Raw genomic sequence first — 21,514 nt, 5'->3', positions numbered from 1 at the left:
ATGGGGGAGGAGGGAGGCATAGGAGGGGCCCCCCTACCTCCGCCCCCACCATTTGGCTGACCGCCCATTGCCATGGGGGACACGGAACTGCCCCAGACGTCTTGGCCTTGAAACCCAGACCTGTGGGTGGCCCCCACCGCAGGCATCTTGGCCCCCGTTCCAGTGGCTGCCCTATCCTGCGGTTGCTGCCCCCCCAACCAAGGCCTTGGCCCAGGATGAAAGGCTGGGGGGAAGGCTGGGAAGTGAGGTGGTGCGATGTGGGGGGGATGGGCGGACGGCAGAGCTGCCCCTGAGTCACGCGAGGCAGGGCTGGGCTCCGTGGGGAGTCTGGGACCCTGGACCCCCACAGAAGAAACAAGGACCTAAGGAGAATCCCCTCCTCCCCCAGCCCATCACCACCACCAGGGGCCGGGGAGGCAGACTGCAGGCCGGTGTGGCCTCGGTGTCAGTTCATCCTGTGTGGCCGTGTTGAAAGCCATGGTTCCCCCCAGGCCTCGGTTTCTCCAAGTGTGAAATGAGGGGACTGGATGAGATTCCCTTGTTCCGACTCTATTGCTCTATTTGGCTGCTCCGTCTGTCTGTCCGTCTCTGTCACCTCACCCTTCCCTCTCCCCGTCCATATTTCTGTCTCCATCATCCCTCTTTCTCTGTCACTCTCCACTTCTCCCAATCTGAGTCCCTGTTCTCTCTCCCAGCGGTTTCCCTGGCTCTCCCTGCACCCAGCCCATTCCTGGCGCTGACCTCTCTGTGCCTTAGTTTTGCTCATCTGACAAATGGGTATAATGAAAGTACCCGATAAGGTGGATTGTCCTGGGGACTGACCCAGATGGCAGGGGTGATGCATTAGTGCTACCCCTTGTCCCCTGCCTTCCTGTGCAGCAGCCCCGCAGGGACACCTGAGCCACTTGTAACCACAGACACAGAGGCCCCAAGGCAGGCTTTCCTGAGGCCATGCGGCGCAGAGTGGCTGAGCCTGGATTCCAACCCAGGTCTCCAACTGACCTTCTGGAGGCTCCCGCTTTCCCTGGATTGGCAGCCAGTGGGGTCCCCGTCACAGGCCCATACCTGGCGGGAGTCTATGAGAGCAGCTTCGGGGCAGGGGCCCGGCAGAGGCAAGGCCATGTGGCTGCTGGCCAGGGTTTCTGCTGTGCGTGCCGAGCTCACAATGGAAAGTGCTGCCCTCCGCAGGAACCCAGCAGGGCCGGGGCTCCAAGGCCCCCCCGACTCTCTGGCCGGGGCCTGCTGAGCCAGCTGCCACTTTGTGCCACAGAAGACAGGATCTGGTGTCTGCCAGACTATAAAATGGGGGGTCGGCCCTGGTCACCCGCTGCACCAAGCCTGCCCGCCGGCCTGTCCTCCAGCAGCAAATAGCAGGGCCCCAGGTAAGAGGGGACCCACCCTTGGCCAAGAGCCCCAGGGGAGGGGGGGAAGAGAAGAAAGGACAGAGAGCAGGAGAGAGTCAGAGACACGGGGGTAATCAGGAGACAGGCGGGGGGGGGGGGGAGAAGAAAGGACAGAGAGGCACAGAGGCCTAAGCAGGGCAAGACACGGGGAAGAAGCAGAGACGGACAGAAGGGCGGGCACAGGGCGAGAGGAGCCGGGAATAACCAGGACAGCTGCGAGGGAGGGGGCGGGGAGGAGGACGGGAGCGACGGGTCAGAGAGGGATGGGGGTGGGGGGCGCAGCGGATACGAAAGGACCCCAGCGCCAGCCCAGGGGACTGTCGATTCCGAGCCTGACTTTGGGGGCGGGGTAAGCAAGAGCCTGGAAGCCACAGATGTGGTCCAGCTGTCTGGCCTCCCTACCGCCGGGCAGAGCACCCCGGAGTCATGACAGTGCTTCTCAAGAGGTGGCCCAGGGAGGGGTCTGCTTGCCCCCAGCCAGCTCTCTCTCACAGAAAGTGTTGAGGAAGCTGTGGCCAGGGACTCGTGATGTGTGCTGGAGGGGGGTCCTGGAGTCTCTGGGAACAGTCTCCACAGTTAAAGGGGGCATTTTCCACCCCCGGGGGACAAAGACAGGCATTCTTCAGACACTCCAGGTGCCCATGACCCCAGAGTAAGGAGGAGCCAGTGGAACTGACCAGAGGCCTCTCCACCCAAGGCCGACTCGGCCACAGCTCTTGCTGAACCCTGACTGGCGTCTCCTGAGCCGCCCGTGTCAGGAGCCTCCCGCAGCCCAGGCCTGTGTCTGCACCCACACACACGTTCCCAGGCAGTGCCAGAGGCACGGTTTTAGAAAAAGGAGAGAGGAAGAGGCATGCGTGCAATCTCTGGGCAGGTGTTACGTGAGCCTCTCCTGTGTGCCAGGTGCTGAGCCAGGCACTGAGGACGGAAGGATGGGTCTTCAGGATAAGTAGGTGGCAAAGCCTCGGTGGCTCGGACGGTAAAGCGTCTGCCCGCAGTGCGGGAGGCCTGGGTTCGATCCCTGGGTCAGGAAGATCCTCTGGAGAAGCAAATGGCAACCCACTCCAGTACTCTTGCCTGGAAAATTCCATGGACTGAGGAGCCTGGTAGTCTACATGCAGTCCACGGGAGTCCCAAAGAGTTGGACACGACTGAGCGACTTCACTCAAAGCCCGGTCGCTGGCCTTGTCTGCTGGCATTGAAACTGGAAGGAGTCCCACCACTTAGCAGCTGTGTGGGCCCCGTCAGGCCTCCTCCGCTCTCTGAGCCCCAGCTTGCTCCGAGGGGATAAGAGGTCATCCTGAGGGAAGGATGCTCCATTCATGAGCCTCATATCTCTCGGGCTTCCCCAAGCGGGACATTCTTGTTATGAATCTGCTGGGGCACATGGAAGCTGCCCTGAGCCAAGAAGCGTGCTAAGTGATGCGCGCGTGAGAAGTGACTCCAGGGGGCAGGGAGGAAGGACACGGCAGCCAGCGGGGTGCAGGCAGCTAGGAGGAATGAGGGGGTCCCCCCAGAGGAGATGGGGACAGCCAGCTTTCCAGGCGTCCGTCTTAGAGGGAGAAAGAGAGGAGGTGAGTTTGGAGGAGCCTGAGCACATAGGCGGATGGGGGGACGAGAAGCAGGGAGGCAGCCCGGGGGATGCCGGGCCTTTCTGAACCCGGGCCAAAGGGTAATCTTCACAAAACCTCCGCAGGCGGCAACCATGTCTCAGCCCGCGGCCAAGGCCTCGGCCACCGCCGCCGTGAACCCAGGGCCCGACGGGAAGGGGAAGGCGGCCCCGCCCCCAGGCTCCGCCCCGGGCTCCGGCCCCGCCCCGGCCCCCGCCCAGCCGGCGCCCGCCGCCAAAGGGGACCTGCCTCCCGGCAGCTACAAGGTGAGCGCGGGCCTGGGGGCGGGGCGGCGGGGCTGCGCCACTGCGCCTGCGCGTCCCCGCCCCGCCCCTGCCCGCGCGCCCCCGCCCGCGCGCCCCCGCCCGCGCGCCCCCGCCCGCGCGCCCCCGCCCGCGCGCCACCGCCCGCGCGCCACCGCCACCGCCCCCACCGCCCCCTCCGCACCCCACCGCGTTCCCGCCCGGATCCCCAACAGGCTTGCACCTGCTTTCGAGTTTTTGTCGAAAGCATCAAACAGAAAGAAAGAAAGCGGGCTGGCTTAGCATCAGGAAACAGCTGTCCCAGAAGGTCCTCTCGGGCAGAAGGCCGCCCTCAGCTCCTCCTGAAAAGTGTTTCCAAGCGGCCGGTCAAGCTGAAAGGGCTCCCGGAGAACCAGGCATCCGGTCCCCTGGGACCGGGTTGGGTTGCAACCGCGGATATTCAGAACTGGGTCATGACACGCTGTCAGGCAGTCCACCCTGCCCCCCACCACCCCGGCTGGCTTTTACTTATGCGGCCCCTTATTTAATGGTTTAATTTCAATTTGATTTTTCATGAATACAACACGCATCTGCAAACCCGCTATTTACACGAAAAGGCAGGACTTGGTAAACAGCCCCTATCTGACTTCAACGTGACCCCGCCCCCGCCCCTCCACTCCTCCTACGCGCCCCCCACACCCTCCCGGGAGCCCACCTCCCTCCTCCCCTGGGCGAGGGAACTGCCATCCTCACCCCGCCCCCTCACCTGCTTGCTTGCTGTTTTATGTGCTTTGATGCATTATTCTTTTAAAAGTATATGTTTACACTTCATCTGTTTTTATCTTATTGAAATATACTGTATGTAACCGTTCCGGGGTTTTCGCTTTTCTTTTGTACCTCCTATGAGATTTATAACAGCCACTGATGCTGTTGCGCATTACTGTGGGTCATTTGTTGTGGCTGCTGTGTGATATTTCAGAGCGTGTCCATCACTCCTGAGGATCGTGGGGTGGGTGCTAGCTTTGCTGTCATAAACAATGTGGTCAGAGTGTTCTTAGCCGTGTCACCTGTAGGAGCTTCTCTTGGGCGGAAAAGTGTAGGAGTGGAAGGGCTGGGTCATGGGTGTGTTGATCCTCTCTCCCTTTCACAGCTGGGGAAACTGGGGCTAGAAGAAGGCACACGCTTGCCTCGGTTCAAGCGAATGGCAACGTTTTCCCAGCTCCAGACCAGGAGCAGACAAAAACCAACATTGGATGCTTAGTGAGAGGAGGGTATTAGCCCACGTAGACACCGGGGCCCCTGCTTCTGGCCTCCCTTGTGGTTTGACGGGTAGACTTATGAATGTTTCCTGAGCATCAGCTCTGTGGCAGAGGCTGGGGCTGGGAGATACAGAAATAGATCCACCCCATTGGTCTCTGGAAGGAGTGAGTGAAAGGGGAGAGGGGTACCTAAAGACGCAGAAGCAAACCAGCAGTGACTGTGTGTGTGTTACTTGTGCTGCTGATGGGATGAGCACAGTGGGGGTGGGGGAGCACTCGACCAAGCTCACTCAGGGAAAGGGTATCAGGGAGGGCTTCCTGGAGGAGGTGACATCTGAGCCTAGAACAGGACAGAGAACATGAGATCCAGGATTGGGGTGTGTGATGGAGAGGGCATTCCAGGCAAAAGGAACAGCACAGATAAAGGCCTGGAAGGAATATCCATCAGTTCCTAAAGATGGTGCAGATGTTAAGTTCAGAAGTAGAGGGAAGGCAGGACAGGGTCGTTTCACAGACCTTGGCTCCCAGCAAGCTCTCGGGTGATCTGGGCACAGCCTGCTCTTCGGTACACAGGTACTTAATGCATATTTGCCCTGGAGCCTCTCCGCTTTAGAGGTGCTCCCCCCTCACTCTGCTCCCTGGGCACGGGGGCTTCTCTCCTACAGCTGGCAGTCTTTGAGCAGGAGAACTTCCAGGGCCGGCGGGTGGAATTCTCCGGGGAGTGCTTGAACCTGGGAGACCGTGGCTTCGAACGAGTGCGCAGCCTCATTGTCACCTCCGGACCGTGAGTGTTTAGGCTGGGGAGGGGCACTTTGGAATACCAGAACAACCATAACTGCTCTTTGTTGCCTTCCCCTGCGCTAGCAGAGACGCACACGGTCATCCTTCAGTACCCTCCGCGGGGGTTCCGGGACCCCCAGCAGATACCAAAATCCGCCGATGCTCAGGTCCAGCCTGACTTCTGTATTCACAGATGCAGGACCCCCCATACTGGGGCCAACTGTGTATTATTTCTAGGGCTTGTTTCAAAGCCAAGAGGGAGGAAAGGGAAGTATGGTCTCCTTCCCATTTTACAGATGAGGAAACAGCCTCGGAGAGGTGATCTGAAAGGCATAAGGTCTCACTGACAGTAAGGCGTGACGCCCGGCTCCAGAGAAATGTTGTTTCTGCTGCAGAAGGAGCCCCCCGCCCATCACTGACGGCAGGAGGAGGGCACAGGGCCAGGTGTCCACTAGCTGTCCCCTCTCCTGGGCAGCAAGCAGCCTTAAGGATAGTAGCAAGCTTCTGCTGAGTACCCACGAGGCGCCAGGCACCAACTGAGGGCTTTACCTAGATGATCCTACCGTGCTGTGTGGGGGAGGGGTGATTCTTATTCCCATTTGATGGATGGGGAAACTGAGGCTCAGAGGGTGAGTGGCAGAGCCTGGGTTTGACTCAGGCTGATGAGTTTCACTCACAGTGCCTGTATCATCCTGCTCCACAGGCCGCCCATGACTCTCTGGGCTGCCCATGACTCTCTGGGCCTAAGGCAGGAATAATTGTCCCTTGGACATAGTGGTTGGGTCAACTTCAACCCCTGTGGACTATGCTCAGGGCGCAGGGCCAACCGCTGGACAAGACCCACGGGGCCCGTTTGCCTCATCTCTCCAGCTAAAAAGCCCCCAAGCGGTATGATTAGCCTGTACACCCAGCATCCTGGGGCTCTGGGTGGTACAGAGGGCAGAGATAGGCTTTGAGGTCAGACAGGCCTGGGTGTGAGTCCCAACTCCCCTGTTTACCTTGTTCAGTGTCTGAGCCTCAGTTTCCTCATCTCTGAAATGGGCAGAGTAATGGTTCCCCTCCCTTCCACTAGATTATTTTCAAGTCTGAAGGCAATAATGCAGCATGGGACTGGCATTCTGTGAATGCCCAGACGTTAGCCGGTGGTAACAAGGATTATTGATGCTCCCTGATGCTCTGTGTGTTTAGCCAAGTTACCGTGGGCCAGGGTAGGCTGGTAACCTCAGCCCCACCCTCAGACTCAAAGCCCAGCTGAGAAGAGAAGCTGCCGGATGTGGCCAGTTTGGGTTTTCAGGCTTTTTTCATTATCAGTGACTCAAACCCAGAGTGTTTCTCCTCCAACAAAGCTGCAGCTGGTCTTCGGTGTGTGCTCTGGGACTGCGCCTGGTGGGAGAGATAAGGTCCTGTGTCCCAGGGCCCCGGGCCCGTGTCGGGACCAGCAGAACTGGGAGAAACAGTGAAGGAGAAAGCGATTGAGGGGATGGCACCAGCAGGGGGAAGGGAGGAGAGGCGTGCCCTCACACAGGTGGCAGGGGAGGCGAGCCCGCCTGAAACCCAGGAGGCCTCAGCAGACTCTCGCCACCACCGCCCTGTGACTTTAGACCAGTGACTTATCCCCTCTGAGCCTCAGTTCCCCATATCTGTGAACTGAGATTCCTGCCCTACCTCTCTCCTCGCTCCTATGAGCCACGGGAGGTGAGAAAAAGCACTAATAGGGACGTCTCCTCACTCCTCTGCCAGGCCCTCACTGGGCACTGTGACTCCTGAACAAGACAGTCGGAGGAGAGGGCGGCAGGGTGGCAAGGCCACATCAGCATCTGTCTTTCCGAAAGCTCAGATCTGCAGCTTGCCTCCCTGTTTCATCGTGAGCCATCTTGCTGGCTGTGTTTTCTCTTTAGACCCTCATCACCTCCTGACAAGGTAGCTGCAATCCTTTCTTCTTGACGGAGGCTTAATGAGCTCAAGTGACTTGCCCAGATCACACAGAAAATAAATGCTAAAGTGGGACTAGAACTGGGGTCTGTCTGTTTCCAAAGTCTATCCTCTTAACTCCTGCACGGCGCCATCTTCCAAGGCTCCCTCTCCATGCACCCACTCATCCATCTGTAGATCAGTTCGTCCATCCATCTGCACGCTCATTCTCCAGCCATTTACTTATCCCTCTACTCAGCACTCCCTCCCTCCATCCATTCTCCATCATGCATCCAGCCAGCCATCAATACCCTCCTCCACAGATCCACAGATCTAGCCGTCTACCTGGCCACCTACCTGTTCATCCACCCATCTGCCCGGCATTCAGCCATCGGTTCCTCCATCCATCCATCCACCTGCCAGCCACCTGCCCATCCTTTTCTCTGTGCTCCAGCCTCTGTGGGGCTGAGGCAGATTCGCCTCTATTCTGGAAGAATAAATCTGCATCATCACTTCTGTCACTCTGCTATGTGGGTTGGCGCCTTCCTCAGACGAGACCTGAGGCTCCTTGGACACATTCTGTTTCAGCCCGTGCCAGCAGCCTCCCCGCCCCCATCTTCCCCCTCTCATTCTGGGTAGAGGAGGGTCCCAGCCCCCATCAGGGAGATGAGACTAATGTCCCCCAGCCCTCTCTTGTCCCCTGAGAACTCCGGAACACAGAGAGGAAAGTTTAAGGGTCTCCTTCGTCACAGCCTCCTCATCTATGAAATGGGCATCATCTTATCTCCCCCAGAATCCCTGGTCCTTTTAACAACAAGCTGACTTCCCATCCTCAATCAGGCTGTGCTGAGAAAGCCCCCTTCTGATGTCAAGCTTGTGATTAACCCTTTTAGAGAACTGAACAACCACACATGCACAATCACATTTAATTCTCGTAGGTGTCTGAGGGGTGACTGCTACTCTCATTCCCCTTCCACTGCCCCCGTACTGATTATTGTATTCTGTTTGCTAGGCCAGCCTTTATCAAACACGATTCAAGCACCTGTACCAATTTTTCCCTACCCACATTCCTCCAGGAATATTATTTGTTTAATACACTTATTTGATTTTTAAAATAATATCTATTTATTTGGCTGCCCCGGGTCTTTTAGCTGTGGCATGCGAGCTCTTAGTTGCGGCATGTGGGATCTAGTTCCCTGGCCAAGAATCAAACCCGGGCGCCTTGCTTTGGGAGCGTGGAGTCTTAGCCACTGGACCACCAGGGAAGTCCCTACTTCATTTTTAAATGACCCTTTTTTGACACAAATAAATATATATCAAAAGAACCTTTGCATCACTTTTACAAATGGAAAGATAGTATCACCTGCTTAAGTAAAAGGTATCTGTAGGAAAGATTCCTACTGTGAACACAGTATACTAGCCTGCTCAAGACTCTGGGCCGGTGGCCGGTTCTTCCTTTGCTACAAGGATAAATTGTTGTTGTTCAGTCGCTAAGTCATGTCCCACTTGTTGCGACCCCATGGACTGCAGCGCGCCAGGATCCCCTGTCCTTCGCTGTCTTCTGGAGTCTGCTCACATTCCTGTCCAATGAGTCAGTGATGCTATCTAACCATCTCATCCTCTCACCGCCCCCTTCTCTTCCTGCCCTCAATCTTTCCCAGCATCAGGGTCTTTTCCAATGAGTCAGCTCTTTGCATCTGGTGGCCAAAGTATTGGAGCTTCAGCTTCAGCATCAGTCCTTCCAATGAGTATTCAGGGTTGACTTCCTTTAGGATGGACTGGTTGGATCTCCTTGCAGTCCAAGGGACTCTCAAGAGTCTTTGGGGGTTTTTTAAAATGTCTTCTGATGTGTTATTTCCCCCAAGTCCTCATAGTGCTAAAATTATGTGTAAATCCTACATCTGGGGAGATATTTGGCTTCTGTAATTATACACACCGTCTCATTTAATCCTGCACCAACTTCAAGAAAATAGGCAAATTAGTTGAGGAAACCGAGGCTCAGAGAAGTGAAGCGTCTTGCCCGTAGTCTCCCTGCCAGTCAGTAGCATAACCTGGGATCAGCCTCTCCCCACCTCCAGGGAGGGGCTCCTTGGGGCTGTGTTGCAAGGCAAAGATGGGAAGGCAAGTGGGGGGAGAGGGTTCTACCAATGATGGCTTCTCCTCTCTGCCTTCGCCCCTCCTGACTTTCCCCACCCTGCCCACCTCTCTCCCTGTCCAGCTGGGTTGCCTTTGAGCAGTCCAACTTCCGGGGGGAGATGTTCGTCCTGGAGAAAGGCGAATACCCACGCTGGGACACGTGGTCTAGCAGCTACCGCAGCGACCGGCTCATGTCCTTCCGGCCCATCAAAATGGTGAGTGGCCCCTGGACCAGACTCAGGCGGGGAAGATTCTGGGGCAGGAGCAAGCCCGAGGTGTGATGGCCAGGAGACCCGAGGAGTCAGATGAGCAGGAGAAATGAAGAAGGAATGCTGGGCAGTGACCTCTGAGCTGGTCCAAGGGCAATGGCTCTATGCTGGTCAATTCACAAGGCACCCGTGAAACACTTATCACGTGCCCTGGGCTCCTTCGGTTTTGTTTTTAAATATAGTTTCATTTCTTTCATTTTGGCTTTGCTGGGCTTCTATCGGTCCGCAGGCTTTTCTCTGGTTGCAGAGAGCGGGAACTGCTCTTTGTTGCAGCGCACAAGCTGCTCTCTAGTTGCGGTGGCTTCTCTTGTGGAGAGCAGGTTCCAGAGGACACAGGCTTCACTCATTGCAGCTCCCGGGCTCTAGAGCACAGGCTCAGCAGTGTGGGGCTCAGGCTCAGCTGCGCCCGGGCACGTGGGATCTCCCAGATCAGGAATGGAGCCTGAGTCTCCTGTGTTGGCAGACAGACTATCAGTGAGCCCCCGGGAAGCCCCTGGAACCCAGTTTTCTCCTTCTTCACTGCTCTCAAGAGTGTGACTGAACCTGCCGGCTGTTGCCTTCCTTGATTCTGTTTGTAGAATGTTTCTAGTCCCTGACTACACTTTAGAGCCTCCTGGGGAGCTTTGAAAAATCTCGATGTCCACCCAAAATGTCAGACATTCAGGTTGAAGCTTACGTGATGGCTGCAAAGAGGGATATTGCAGAAGGGTACGATGAACTCCCTGACAATAAGACTCTATACTGAATTAGCCCCTTTGTAATGTTTAACTAAAGTAATATAACTTCAAGAAGATTCAAAACTGAAATAGGTTGGAGTTATCCCCACGCCAGTCACAGGGTTTTTTTCAGAGTTATGTTGATGGCGATTCACTAACCAGCCACGTCTTCACTCACCAAGGTCAGTTTCTGATGATGGTACCAACTTCTGCTTTCCGTGGTGGGAATTTTCGTTAAGAGTTTTCGTGCACGTCTATTTGAGACTATCAGGTGCCCACAGCCAGTTGTTTGGCCTCAGCAGATCTATCTTAATGGGTTATCCAATCTGATCATGTTCTTCTAAGAATCTGAGGCTGAATTATCAGCCTTAACAATGGACCTTTGGCGAGAATTCATAGATTCTTCTCTCAACCCATGGTCCTTATAAGGCAGTCTAGGTCAGCAGACGGTTGTTTGATCGAGCAATCAGCTAGGCCACCTGCAGTAGCTTCGAGAGCTTTTCTGTCCAATACAGCAGCTACATGTAGCTCTTAAACATTTGAATCTTGGCTAGTCCAAAATGGAGATGTGTAACATACACGCCAGGCTTTGAATACATAGCAAAAAAGAAAAATGAGGATGTGAAACATTAGGGGCTCCCCTGGTGGCTCAGGATTGAACTTAGGTGCGCCGGGAACTAAGATCCCGCGTGCCACATTGGTGCAGGGAAGGTGACCCCTTCCAGGGCCCGACACTGGGCTCTTGTCTAACACAAAAAAGAATTGTCCGAGGAGACATGTGCTGACAAAGCGAGAGATTTTACTGGGAAGGGCACCCTGGTGGAGAGCAGTAGGGTGAGGGAACCCAGGAAAACAGCTCTGCCGCGTGGCTCGCAGTCCCGGGTTTTCTGGTGATGGGATTAGTTTCCGGGTGGTCTTTGGCCAATCATTCTAGTTCAGAGTCTTTCCTGGTGGTGCACTCATCGCTCAGCCAAGATGGATGCCAGCGAGAGGGTTTCTGGGAAGTGGACGGACATGTGGTGTCTCCTTTCCACCTTTCCCTAACTCTTCCGGTTGGTGGTGGTTTATTAGTTCCGTATTCTTTACCAGGATCTCCTGTCATAAAACAGCTCATGTGAATGGTAACTATGGTGCCTGGCCAGGGTGGGCGGTTTCAATCAGTGTGCTTCCCCTAACAAGAGCAGGGACACGCTTCTCTGGAGGGTTCTGACCCTGGCTGGCTGTGTGACGCTGGTCAAGAAGCTTAACTTCTCTGAGCCTCTGCACCCCTGATCGGCATAATAAAAATATTGAGTGTTTTTGTCTGGAGCACTTGGTGTATGCCAGGCATCATGTGCTCTATATGGGTTCGCTCTGTGAAGTAGAGGCTGAAATCCTTATATTTCCGGATGAGAAGGGTGCTTTGAGGCTGGATGTTGACAATCCCATGATGACCTGAGCAGGCTCAGCTCTGTCTCTACACACCCAGGAGGCCCCATTCACCCCTGACCCCATCTCTCCTTCCGCAGGACGCCCAGGAGCACAAGCTCTGCCTGTTCGAAGGGGCCAACTTCAAGGGCAACACCATGGAGATCCAGGAGGATGACGTGCCCAGCCTCTGGGTCTATGGCTTCTGTGACCGCGTGGGCAGCGTGAGGGTCTCCAGCGGAACGTAAGCCCTGCTCCTGTGGGCCCTCATCCCCTGCTTCACTTCAAGCTCAGGCAGGCTGGGAGGGCACCCCCCTCCAGCCCGGGAGGGCACCCCCCAACTCGGGCACCCTCCGACTCTGGCCCCCTGACAAGATGCAACATCAGACAGGCAGGAAAGGCCAGAGGCCTAGATTCTGCCAAGAAAGTGTCATCGCCCTAGGGGGAGGGGGTGGAGTCATGTGTTGATGAATTACATGTTGGTGTAAACAAAGCTAGCAATTGTCCTAAGAAGTGGGAAGATGGAGTGAGTCGGCTCTTCTAGCCCCGTGTTTGGGTTGGAGAAATAGTGAAGCAAGGAGGAGCAGAGTGGATGTGAGTAGACCAGTCTGGGCGGGTGGAGGAAATGGAAATATCCAGGGAGATCGGAGCCTCTGGGGACATGAGCAGAGTGACATCTGAGAGGTGAGGGCCTCGACCCTGTCACTGATGCGCTGTGGCGCCTGGGTGAGCCACAAGCCCTCTTGGTGTCTCAGTGTTGCCCTCTGTACAATGGGCACATCAGAGTTCCTAATCCCAGAGGATTCTTTCTGCTCTGAACTCTAGGATTTGAAGATTTCAAAACAGAGGCCCCCCTTGACCCCATGTCCATGAGAACACAGGGAAGGGCCAGATACCCAAAGGAGGTCACTTTATCCATCCCCCTGCCTCCAAAGAACCGTACGAGACACCGCTGATCTCCTCGAGGCGAGTGGAAGGCATCTAACTCTCCACCCCGGATGCTTTTCCGAGCTCCTATAACACCATCAGGGCTGTGGTCTTTCTCTTGCTCTTTCATCCTTCCCTGACACCCAGTATTCCAGTATGTAAGCCATCTGAAATTTATCAAACATTGTGAATAAGCCAGGCTCTGTGCTCAGCACATGGAGGGAGGCAGAGGTGAAGAAGGCTCAGCTCCTGCCTTCAGGGGCTTATTCAGTCTAGCAGGGGGATGTCAGTACACCTGTGAGATGATGTCCCGCGATAATAGATAAGAGATGGTCCACACAGCAAGTAAGAGGGAGACTTACCTGGGACTGGTACTGTGTGCTGGAGTGGAGGGCAGGTCCAAGGTTTACCTGAGGAGGCTGGAACTTAAGCCAGACCTTGAAAGACGAGCAGGGGATCTGAGAGAGACCTGGAAAGATCCTCCCAGCAGAGGCAACGACAGAATTAGAAATTAATCATGGATAATAAGCTGTATTAAGTGCTTATGATGGACCGAGCACCATGCTAACTTCTTTCAGTGAATAGTCATTGAGTCTTTACAGTACACCCATGAGACAGGTTTTCACCATCCCCATTTCACAGACAGCAAGCTGGGGTTCTGATAAGTCACCTGTCTAGTAAACGGCAGAGCTAGGATTTGAACTGATTGTCTCTGATACCAGAATGTGTGTTCCCAGCCACTTCACACAAATTCACTTTCGGACAAAGGAAACCAGTTTTTGAACCAAGACTGCCCCTTCTTATTGCTAACCAGTCCCCAAGCCCTGTCTTCACTCCCTTGGATCCTGTTCTCTGAGCTCCAGGTCATCACTTTCAGTGGAATGTGTATTACTGTCCCGACCATGTACCTGTAATCCACTTAGCAAAGTACTTTGATTCATTTTCCCCTTTAGCCCCCCAAACCCTCATAAACCAGCTCCCATGACCATCCCCGCTTCACTTAGAGGAGGAAGCCAAGATCTGTCAGAGAGGTGAGATCACTGCCCAGAGCCAGCAGGAAAGGGCCAAGCCCACCCAGAGGAGCCCCGGGTGCCCCCAGCCTGCGCAGACAGGTGAGGGGTGGAGCACAGGCTGCCAGGCTGGATGCAGGACTCGCGGGTCCAGGGGGGCATCGAGGTGCCAGGTAGTGAGACAGGCCGCCTCCACACCGTCCTTCTTGCTTTCCCCCCAGCTGGGTTGGCTACCAGTATCCTGGCTACCGTGGGTACCAGTACCTCCTGGAGCCTGGCGAGTTCCGGCACTGGAACGATTGGGGGGCCTTCCAGCCACAGATGCAGGCCGTGCGCCGCCTGCGTGACCGGCAGTGGCATCGCGAAGGCTGCTTCCCCGTCCTGGCTGCCGAGCCGCCCAAGTGAGTCCACGTGCTGCTCGTGCGGCCCGCCCTGCTGCAGACTCATCGCCCCCACCTTCCCCATGCAAATAAAAATCCCTGAAGCCAAGCTGTCTCCTGGGTCTATGAACAGATACAGGCCTCAGTGTTGGCATGCGACTTCGTCCGTCTTGATAAGTATCATAATAATCAAAACAGCAAGCATAGGAATTTCCTGGTGGACCCGTGGTTGAGAATCCACCTTGCAGTGCAGGGGACACGAGTTCGATCCTTGGTCAGGGAACTAAGATTCCGCATGCCGTGGGGCCACTGTACCCTCACGCCTTGACTAGAGAGTCCACGCGCCACAGCAAAACATCCCACATGATGTAACATAGATCCCACACACCGCAGCTAAGACCTGATACAGCCAAATAAATCAAATAATGTTTTTTTAAAGTTTAAAAAACTACAACTCAAAAAAAAAAAAAAGAACCCAGCCAGTACCACTAAGTTCTTTGCATTCTCTTTGTATATCTTTTGGACAACTCTTCAGTTCAGTTCAGTCACTCAGTCGTGTCCGACTCTTTGCAACCCCATGGACTGCAGTACACCAGGCCTCCCTGTCCATCACCAACTCCTGGAGTTTACTCAGACTCATGATGAGTGGGTGATGCCATCCAACTACCTCATCGTCTGTCGTCCCCTTCTGCTCCTGCCCTCAATCTTTCCCAGCATCAGAGTCTTTTCAAATGAGTCAGCTCTTCCCATCAGGTGGCCAAAGTATTGGAGTTTCACTTTCAGCATTTGGATGACTCTAGGAGGCCAGTATGGTATAATTATTCCTATTTAACAAGTGAGGAAATTGAAGGTCAGAGCGGGAAAGCAGCCTGCCTAAGGTCACACAGCTGTCAAGTCAAGATTTGAACCCAGTCAGGTTCCAGAGTCACCGTCTTAAAAAAATAATATCTGTGTTTTCAAATTCTACTCCTTCAGGTACTACTCTTCCGATTTTTTTTTTTTTGCCTTTTCTTCTTACCACCTGTCTTGTTATTTATCATTTTTGTTTAAATAGATAGCATTGTGTGCTTAAATGCATTGATTTGTAAGTAAAACTTGATAACACTACAGGATATGGAAAACTGGCATCCTATGTCATAGATAGGAAGCAGTCATTTAAGTAAATATAATTTAAAGACGGTCAAGCACTGAATTATCAGCAGATACCACTGCTTGCTTAAGTTTTAGCCTGCAGCCTGCTCACTCTTTGATGAAATGGGTAATTAGCAAGTGTCGGAGGGAGGTCTGAAAGAAGTGCTTGCCCAGACTGAACTGTTTCTCCCTGATTTTATCAAAGAAGAGTCAAAAGAGGGTTATTTTCTTGTATCTGATTTAGTCCTGGGTCCAAGTTCCACTTAGTATCATCTCTCCCGCTACAAATGGCACATGCCCTATGCTGGAAATCTATACCAGGCAGTATGACTCCTGTATCAACAAGTAGCTTTGACCCATGTTCTGAGTCATTAAACTCTGTGGGAAGCCTGGGGGAGGTGTTGCCATGGATATCTTCCTGGGGAAGAGGGTATTTGAAGGGGGCCTTGAAGGATGAAGTGGGAGCTGACTTGGTGGTGAACGAGGGAGATGGCATTCCAGGCAGAGCAAACAGCAGGGTCCCTGCTACCCTACATGGCACCTTCGTGCAAATGATGAAAAGATACTTCTTCCTCAAGACATTTGACTGCCGGGATTTCCGTTGTGGTCCAGTGGTTGAGAATCTGCCTAGTGATGCAGGGGACGTGGGTTTGATCCCTGGTTGGGGACCTGCGATCCCACACGCCACAGAACAACTAGACCTGTGCAGCCCCACTAGGGAGCCCGTGTGTCCTAGTGAAAAGACCCCGCTGCAACGAAGACCCAGCGCAGCCACATGAGACAAACAGAGAGACATTCGACTGCCATCTGCCAGGAAGCACTGGCGCAAATCTGTGCTGTCTGTGATGCCAGCATGGTACCGTTGTGCGGCGCCCAACCTGTGCAGCTGTACTCGGCAGCCGTGGGGCACCGTGGGCAAAGGCACAGTGGTGGAGAGAGCTTGCGGTGGGTCCAAGTGACGCTTATTAAAGTGGGAGGAGTAGCTTGGTGGCTGAGCGGGTAGAGGCCGGGGGTGAGAGGGAATGCAGAGTGCGGCAGAAGAGGGGGCGGAAGGAAAAGCGGGGCTCACGGCACCCCACTCTGTGGTTTCGCTGAGCTTCAAAGCTGAAGACCTTCCCCTCTGGGACATGCATTTTCCTTCTTCCTCCCACCCTAGTTTTTCCACCCTCCAATTTGACCAGCCTCTTGCGTGTGAAGTCAGGGTATCTTGTCTCAGACCAGAAGGTAGGAGCCCTGGGTGATGTGGGAGAATCAGGAGATATGGGTGTTAGTCCTGCTCTACTGCTAGGAGCTACCAAATGTTGGGCAAATTGCTTCTGTACCCAGGGACTCATTCTTGCCATTTGTAAAATGGCAGCTTAAACAAGTCCATCTAGCCTCAAGATTCTGATACTGGGACTCTGTGTTTCCAAACTTCTGTGATTCTCAATGATTCTGTAATGCATCTTGAAGTGTCCACAATCCTCGGAGTCCAGTATCAAGCTACATAGATACCCATTCTCAGCTCCTAAGGTGTGTGAGTACAGCTCTGAAACTCTGTAGTGGAATTGTATGAGCCACGCAGATCCAACTTTCATATTTCTTCAGTGCTTAGACCTCATCAAAGGCAAGATGCCACATGATCTTATGATCCAAGAAACACAAAGAGAAATACATCCATTCAAATATAAGTTACTTTGTAATCACTTAGAATTGTTATTTCATACTTATTGAAAGAACTACTTTAACCTTTTTATATTTATATATAAATATATATTATATTTAAATTTATTAATATTTAGGCAAAACTTTTTCAGCGTGTCAATTTTGTGAATCCCATAAAAAGAAAACACTCTGGAAATCCATCAGTGAAGTGAGTCCTTAAATTTCTTTGCATTTATAGTCTAAACCTTCCAGATTGCTTTCCATTCAAACCTGTTGATGTTTTTATTTTCTCACAGGTGTTATATTTTAAAAATGTGCACATTAGCATCACTGATGCATAATACATACACTTGGCAAAAACAGCTGAAAAAACTTGGAAGAAAATAACGAACTAGTTATTTTATATTGAATTTGTTTTTATCAATACGTTTAACTTTTGCTACTGAATTTATGAACAAACAAAATGTGGTAATAGAAAACAGAGAACCAATAAAAAGTACAAGCAAAAATAAGTAACAAGATGAAACAAGGAAAAGAAAAGAACATCTAAAAAGGCCAGGAGTGAGGGTGACATGAGAGTTATAAACCTATTATTGTTCCTCCCTTGGGTCCTAGCTTCTACGTGTCTCTTGAAATGTGAGCGTCTCACCACCTGCAGCAGGATTTCAGAGCTTACAGATGTCACATTTTTGCCTCGAAACAGAAACTTTCAGTTTCTACTTAATCAGGTGCTCAACAGAAGCGATCATGGGCACGATGCTGGGGGATCCCAGTGGAGCTGGACTGGCCACATGGCCGTGGTGCCCACAGCCTTCTCAGGGGCTTCTCAGCGCTGGCTTGGATTCTGCATGAGTTTTACTGTAAACGCTGGCTTCAGGATGCGATGCTTGGGCAAGCTGGGATGTCGCTACATTTCCCACCTAGATCCCAGCTCGTGAATCTTTGAGTCTTACACCTTTGGGAAGAGCAGGCACCTCGGTTATGGAATCTCCCATCCACGGTGACCGAGGCAGCCCACAGCATTTTGAGCATTGGGATGTCAGTACAAAGTCAGCGATATGTGTGTGCAGGGGGCGGGATGTGCATGGGAGCACCACCCGCGGCATCATCTCTCCTGTGCCAGGGCCAGACGGTGCAACTGAGTTTTGGGGAAAGGGCACGTTGCTAGAGTGCCCTGCGGAGCTTCTAGAGAGATGAGCATCTTTTTAGGGCCATGTTGCCATGACAGCCAGTCACCCGGATCCGATGCCCAAGATCAAAGTCCTCTGTGAAGCCTGGGTACCCAGGTAGTTAGGGTAACCCCACATCCTTCCAGCGAGAGAAGTGAGGCTGCCCCTCTGTCCTCGCTTCCTGCCCACTGCTGGGTCACCTTCCACTCCCCCTTCAGCCTTCCCCCTCCCACCACCCACCACCATCCTGAGTTTGCATCTCAGCTCTGACATGTACTAGCTATTGTCCTTGATCAAGCCCAGTTACCTGATGGAACCTCTGTTTCCTCATCTGTAAAGTGGGAGTAATGATAATAAAACCTTAGAGGGTGTTGGAAAGAGTAAATCATTAGCTTGAATGTCCTTTTTATAAGGTGCTTAGAGCATAGCAAGTATCTGAATCATCATGTTTTTGGATGTCAGGAAAGGGGTTTAGAACCCACATGCTTTGTGCCACATTTATTCTTCCTGCTTTCGATGACCATCGACAGAGGGGCTCCTGTGTGTCTAGATTCTGGGGAGACAGGTTGGGGAAGACAGAAAATGCCCCTGTCCCAGTTGTTCATAGGCTAGAGGAGCAAACAGGAATAAACTTTTTCATCTACACTTTCAAAGTCACAACAGTTTCCCAGGCTGCCTTGTCCAGTATCCATCTCATCAGGACATTTGCCAGGGGTGGGGGTTGGGGGTAGGGTTAAGCTTCCTCAAGGAGGAGACAGTCAGCTTGAGACCTGAAGGGGTTTTCTGAGTTGGGGGGCTGAGAGAAGAGATCCAACCTAGAAACCAGGTGATCATTCTGGTCCCCTTCTTTAGAGCCACCACTGAGATCTACCAGTTTTATCTTCCAGATATTTCTAGAACCCGAACGTGCCCTCCATGCCCCCAGCCCTGCTGGGTTGACCAGCTTCCCCCAGAGTATCTCAACAGCCTCCAAAACTGTCTCCCCACCTGTCCTCCTCTGCACAACAGCCAGAGGATCTTCGCGGAAAGCAAAGCCGGCCCCTTCTTCCTCTGTTTCCCGCCTTCCGTATCTTTCCATCTCTACCAGACTCCTTCTTCCAGCCCACAAAGCCCTGCAGACCTCCCTGAGCTCCTCTTACCCACCCACATCCCGCCCACTCTGCACTTCATGACAACAGTCCTTCCTGCTGAATGTTTGTACCTGTGGGTCCCTGCCACTGACACAATCTCCTCTGACCCCTGAGCCGTGCTTCAGGCTTCAGTGTAAACACCCCAGCCCTCACTCTGTAGACCAGGCTGATCACCCTCTTTCCAGCTCCCTAATGCTTGTTGGGAACTGCAGCATACACAGGAGACGTGGTTCTACCCCGGGGTCAGGAAGATCCCTGGAGGAGGAAATGGCAATCCACACCAGTGTTCTTGCCTGGAAAATCCCACGGACAGAGGAGCCTGGAGGGCCACAGTCCTCGGGGTCGCAAAGAGTCGGACAAGTCTGAGCAACTGAGCAGGCAGGCACACACAAAATGCTTGTTGGAGGGTTCAGATTCCCCCACCTGGATGCAGGACCCTTGCTCTTGTGTTACTTTCTGACTCCCATGCCCAGCACAGGGTCACAGGGTGCTCAGGAAATGCATGTCGCTACAGTAAGACCTCTCTTCCTTTGATCTACATTTCTCTACCCAGAAAGGGACATTAGAAAACACCCAGTAGGGTTACCACGCAGTGAGTCACACCAAGCCTGTGGTATGTGCATGAAAAACACTGTATAACATTATTCAGTAACAGCCGGTTCCATGGAAGCAGGGGGTTTCATTTTGCCAGTTCTAGCAGGCAGTTCCTACATGGCAGGCACTACTTATTGGCATATTAGTGAATTAATGAATGAGCTACAAATAAACACATGGCTGGACATGGACAGATTACTTACTTAATATCTATATGTCATCTTTTTCTTATCTGTAAGATGGGGATGATAATAGATCTCTGACAAGGTTATTAAAGTATAGATAGAGTGCTTAGAGCCATGCCTAAATAGTATCTAATTATATAATTTATAGAAAGGTAATTATATACGTATATGAGCTTCCCTGGTGGGACTAGTGTTAAAGAACCCACCTGCCAATGCATTAGACATAAGAGACCTGATCACTGGGTCGGGAAGATCCCCTGGAGAAGGAAGTGGCAACCCGCTCCATTATTCTTGCCTGGGAAATTCCATGGACAGAGAGAGGAACCTGGCAGGCTACAGTCCACGGGGTCGCAAAGAGTGGGACACAACTGAGCACACGCAGAAACAACAACCCTGTGTGTGTATATTTATATACGCAGTTATGGTGGAAATTATTATAGAAATTATTTTAAATAGGTAATATATGAAAGAAAGTGAAAGTGAAGTCGCTCAGTAGTGTCCGACTCTTTGCAACCCCATGGACTGTAGCCTGCCAGGCTTGCAATTCAAACCGAAAAAGAACAGAGGCTCACAGTAAAAAGTAAGCCTGTTCCCCTTCCTCCCCTTCCTTCAGGTAGTCAACCCACATGCATGTAACGCACAGATCGGTCTATTATCTGCTGTTTTACAGATGGAGAAACAGAGGCACAGAGAAGTTAGGCTGAGATGAGACCTACCAGCCCGGAGCTTTCGTCTTGTCTGTCAGGGATTCTCCACCCCGCACTACTGACATTTTAGGCTGGATGGCTCTTGGTTTGGGGGGAAGGTCAGCCCTCCTCCCCGCAATTGTGGGCTATTTGGCAGCATCCCAGGCCTCCACCCACTAGATTCCAGTAGAAATGTACCCCCGCCCCCCGCAGCGGTGACAACCAAAAATGTCTTCAGACTTTTCTAAATGTCTTCCTGGGAGCGGGGCGGCCCTCAAAAGAGCGAAATCACACCCTCTTTGAGAACCATTGACGTATACGAACTGTAGGACAGCCCTTCCCTCTCGTCTCTTCTGTTGTATACAAACAGCATTTAAAACACTCTGCCCAGGGTCTGCTTTTCTTCTCTCACACCACTTCCTGGCGATCATTCCACTGCCCGGCATACAGACAGAGGGAAATTCTTTTAAACAGAGCTGCCGGCAGGCGGAAAAGTGGAGAGCGGCTTGGGGCTGCGGGTAAGCCAGCAGGCGGACCAGGGTTTCTCGGGGACGTCTCTCTGGGACGCCCCGCCCCACCGCGCGGTCTGGAGGCGGGACCGGGGCGACGGGGAGGGGCCGTGGGAGGGCCCGAGGGGCGGGGCCACGTTCCAGACACGCCCCCGCGCGACGTCACGGCGCCGCGGCCACGCCTCCCCGGCCGGGGCGGCTGGCGAGCTGGGAGTCGCCGGCGTGCGCGGTGCCGCGGCGCCCTTCTCTCGGTAGGTGGCCCCGGGGCGGCGCGGTGGGGGGGCCCGGGCTGCAGCCGCCGGCGGGAGGCCGCCTGCGGGTCGGCCTCGGGCGCCGGGGAGCCCTCGGCCCTGGCGGCTTCTTCCCTGGCCCGGCCCGGCTGCTCCGGGCTCCGGGGCTGGGTGCTGGGAGGAAGG

The 21,514-nt window shown here is 53.5% G+C and overlaps 3 protein-coding genes across 12 annotated transcripts in view; 2 read left to right on the top strand and 1 right to left on the bottom strand.

Moving 5' to 3' along the window:
• CRYBA4 (crystallin beta A4) overlaps nucleotides 1–20,945 on the bottom strand; it is a 29,787-nt gene extending 8,842 nt beyond the window's left edge. For 5 of the 8 annotated variants that reach the window (XM_055405430.2, XM_055405433.2, XM_055405432.2 and 2 more), the window contains exon 1: nucleotides 3,500–3,726. The gene's annotated coding sequence lies outside the window, so the exon portion shown is untranslated. Of the gene's footprint in view, nucleotides 1–3,499; nucleotides 3,727–4,021; nucleotides 5,073–13,022; nucleotides 13,141–20,619 lie in introns of those variants that run through there. The other 3 variants (XM_055405431.2, XM_088828297.1, XM_088828298.1) reach the window with 3 other exon arrangements.
• Nucleotides 10–14,178, top strand: CRYBB1 (crystallin beta B1). 2 transcript variants are annotated; one of them, XM_055405429.2, is made up of 6 exons: nucleotides 10–1,382; nucleotides 3,100–3,279; nucleotides 5,180–5,298; nucleotides 9,424–9,556; nucleotides 11,835–11,977; nucleotides 13,892–14,177. In XM_055405429.2, the coding sequence occupies exons 2-6, from the start codon at nucleotides 3,109–3,111 to the stop codon at nucleotides 14,073–14,075; spliced, it is 750 nt and encodes a 249-aa protein (XP_055261404.1). In that variant the 5' UTR covers nucleotides 10–1,382; nucleotides 3,100–3,108; the 3' UTR covers nucleotides 14,076–14,177. The 2 variants fall into 2 exon arrangements, with proteins under 2 accessions (XP_055261404.1, XP_088684422.1); XM_088828296.1 differs by lacking the exon at nucleotides 10–1,382 and adding an exon at nucleotides 1,763–1,864 and having other exon boundaries at nucleotides 13,892–14,178.
• A 143-nt stretch (nucleotides 20,946–21,088) lies between the features above and the next one.
• Nucleotides 21,089–21,514, top strand: part of TPST2 (tyrosylprotein sulfotransferase 2) — a 54,656-nt gene continuing 54,230 nt past the window's right edge. The window contains exon 1 of one of the 2 annotated variants that reach the window (XM_088828293.1): nucleotides 21,089–21,107. The gene's annotated coding sequence lies outside the window, so the exon portion shown is untranslated. Of the gene's footprint in view, nucleotides 21,108–21,265; nucleotides 21,350–21,514 lie in introns of those variants that run through there. The other variant, XM_088828290.1, reaches the window with a different exon arrangement.

This window comes from Moschus berezovskii, chromosome 19 (genome assembly GCF_049115385.1).
Source record: "Moschus berezovskii isolate FMDL1 chromosome 19, NW_MosBer_1.0, whole genome shotgun sequence".
NCBI lineage: Eukaryota > Metazoa > Chordata > Mammalia > Artiodactyla > Moschidae > Moschus > Moschus berezovskii.
Note: the sequence above shows the minus strand (reverse complement) of the source record. Positions and strands in the feature narration are given on the sequence as shown.

What these genes read in the sequence shown, in the direction of transcription:
- CRYBB1 (XM_088828296.1), top strand. Translation starts at nt 1,778, where the DNA reads ATGTGGTCCAGCTGTCTGGCCTCCCTACCGCCGGGCAGAGCACCCCGG. An exon ending in CCTTCCGGCCCATCAAAATG is followed by an intron (nt 9,557 to 11,834) that starts GTGAGTGGCCCC and finishes CTCCTTCCGCAG; the next exon opens with GACGCCCAGGAGCACAAGCT. An exon ending in GTGAGGGTCTCCAGCGGAAC is followed by an intron (nt 11,978 to 13,891) that starts GTAAGCCCTGCT and finishes CTTTCCCCCCAG; the next exon opens with CTGGGTTGGCTACCAGTATC.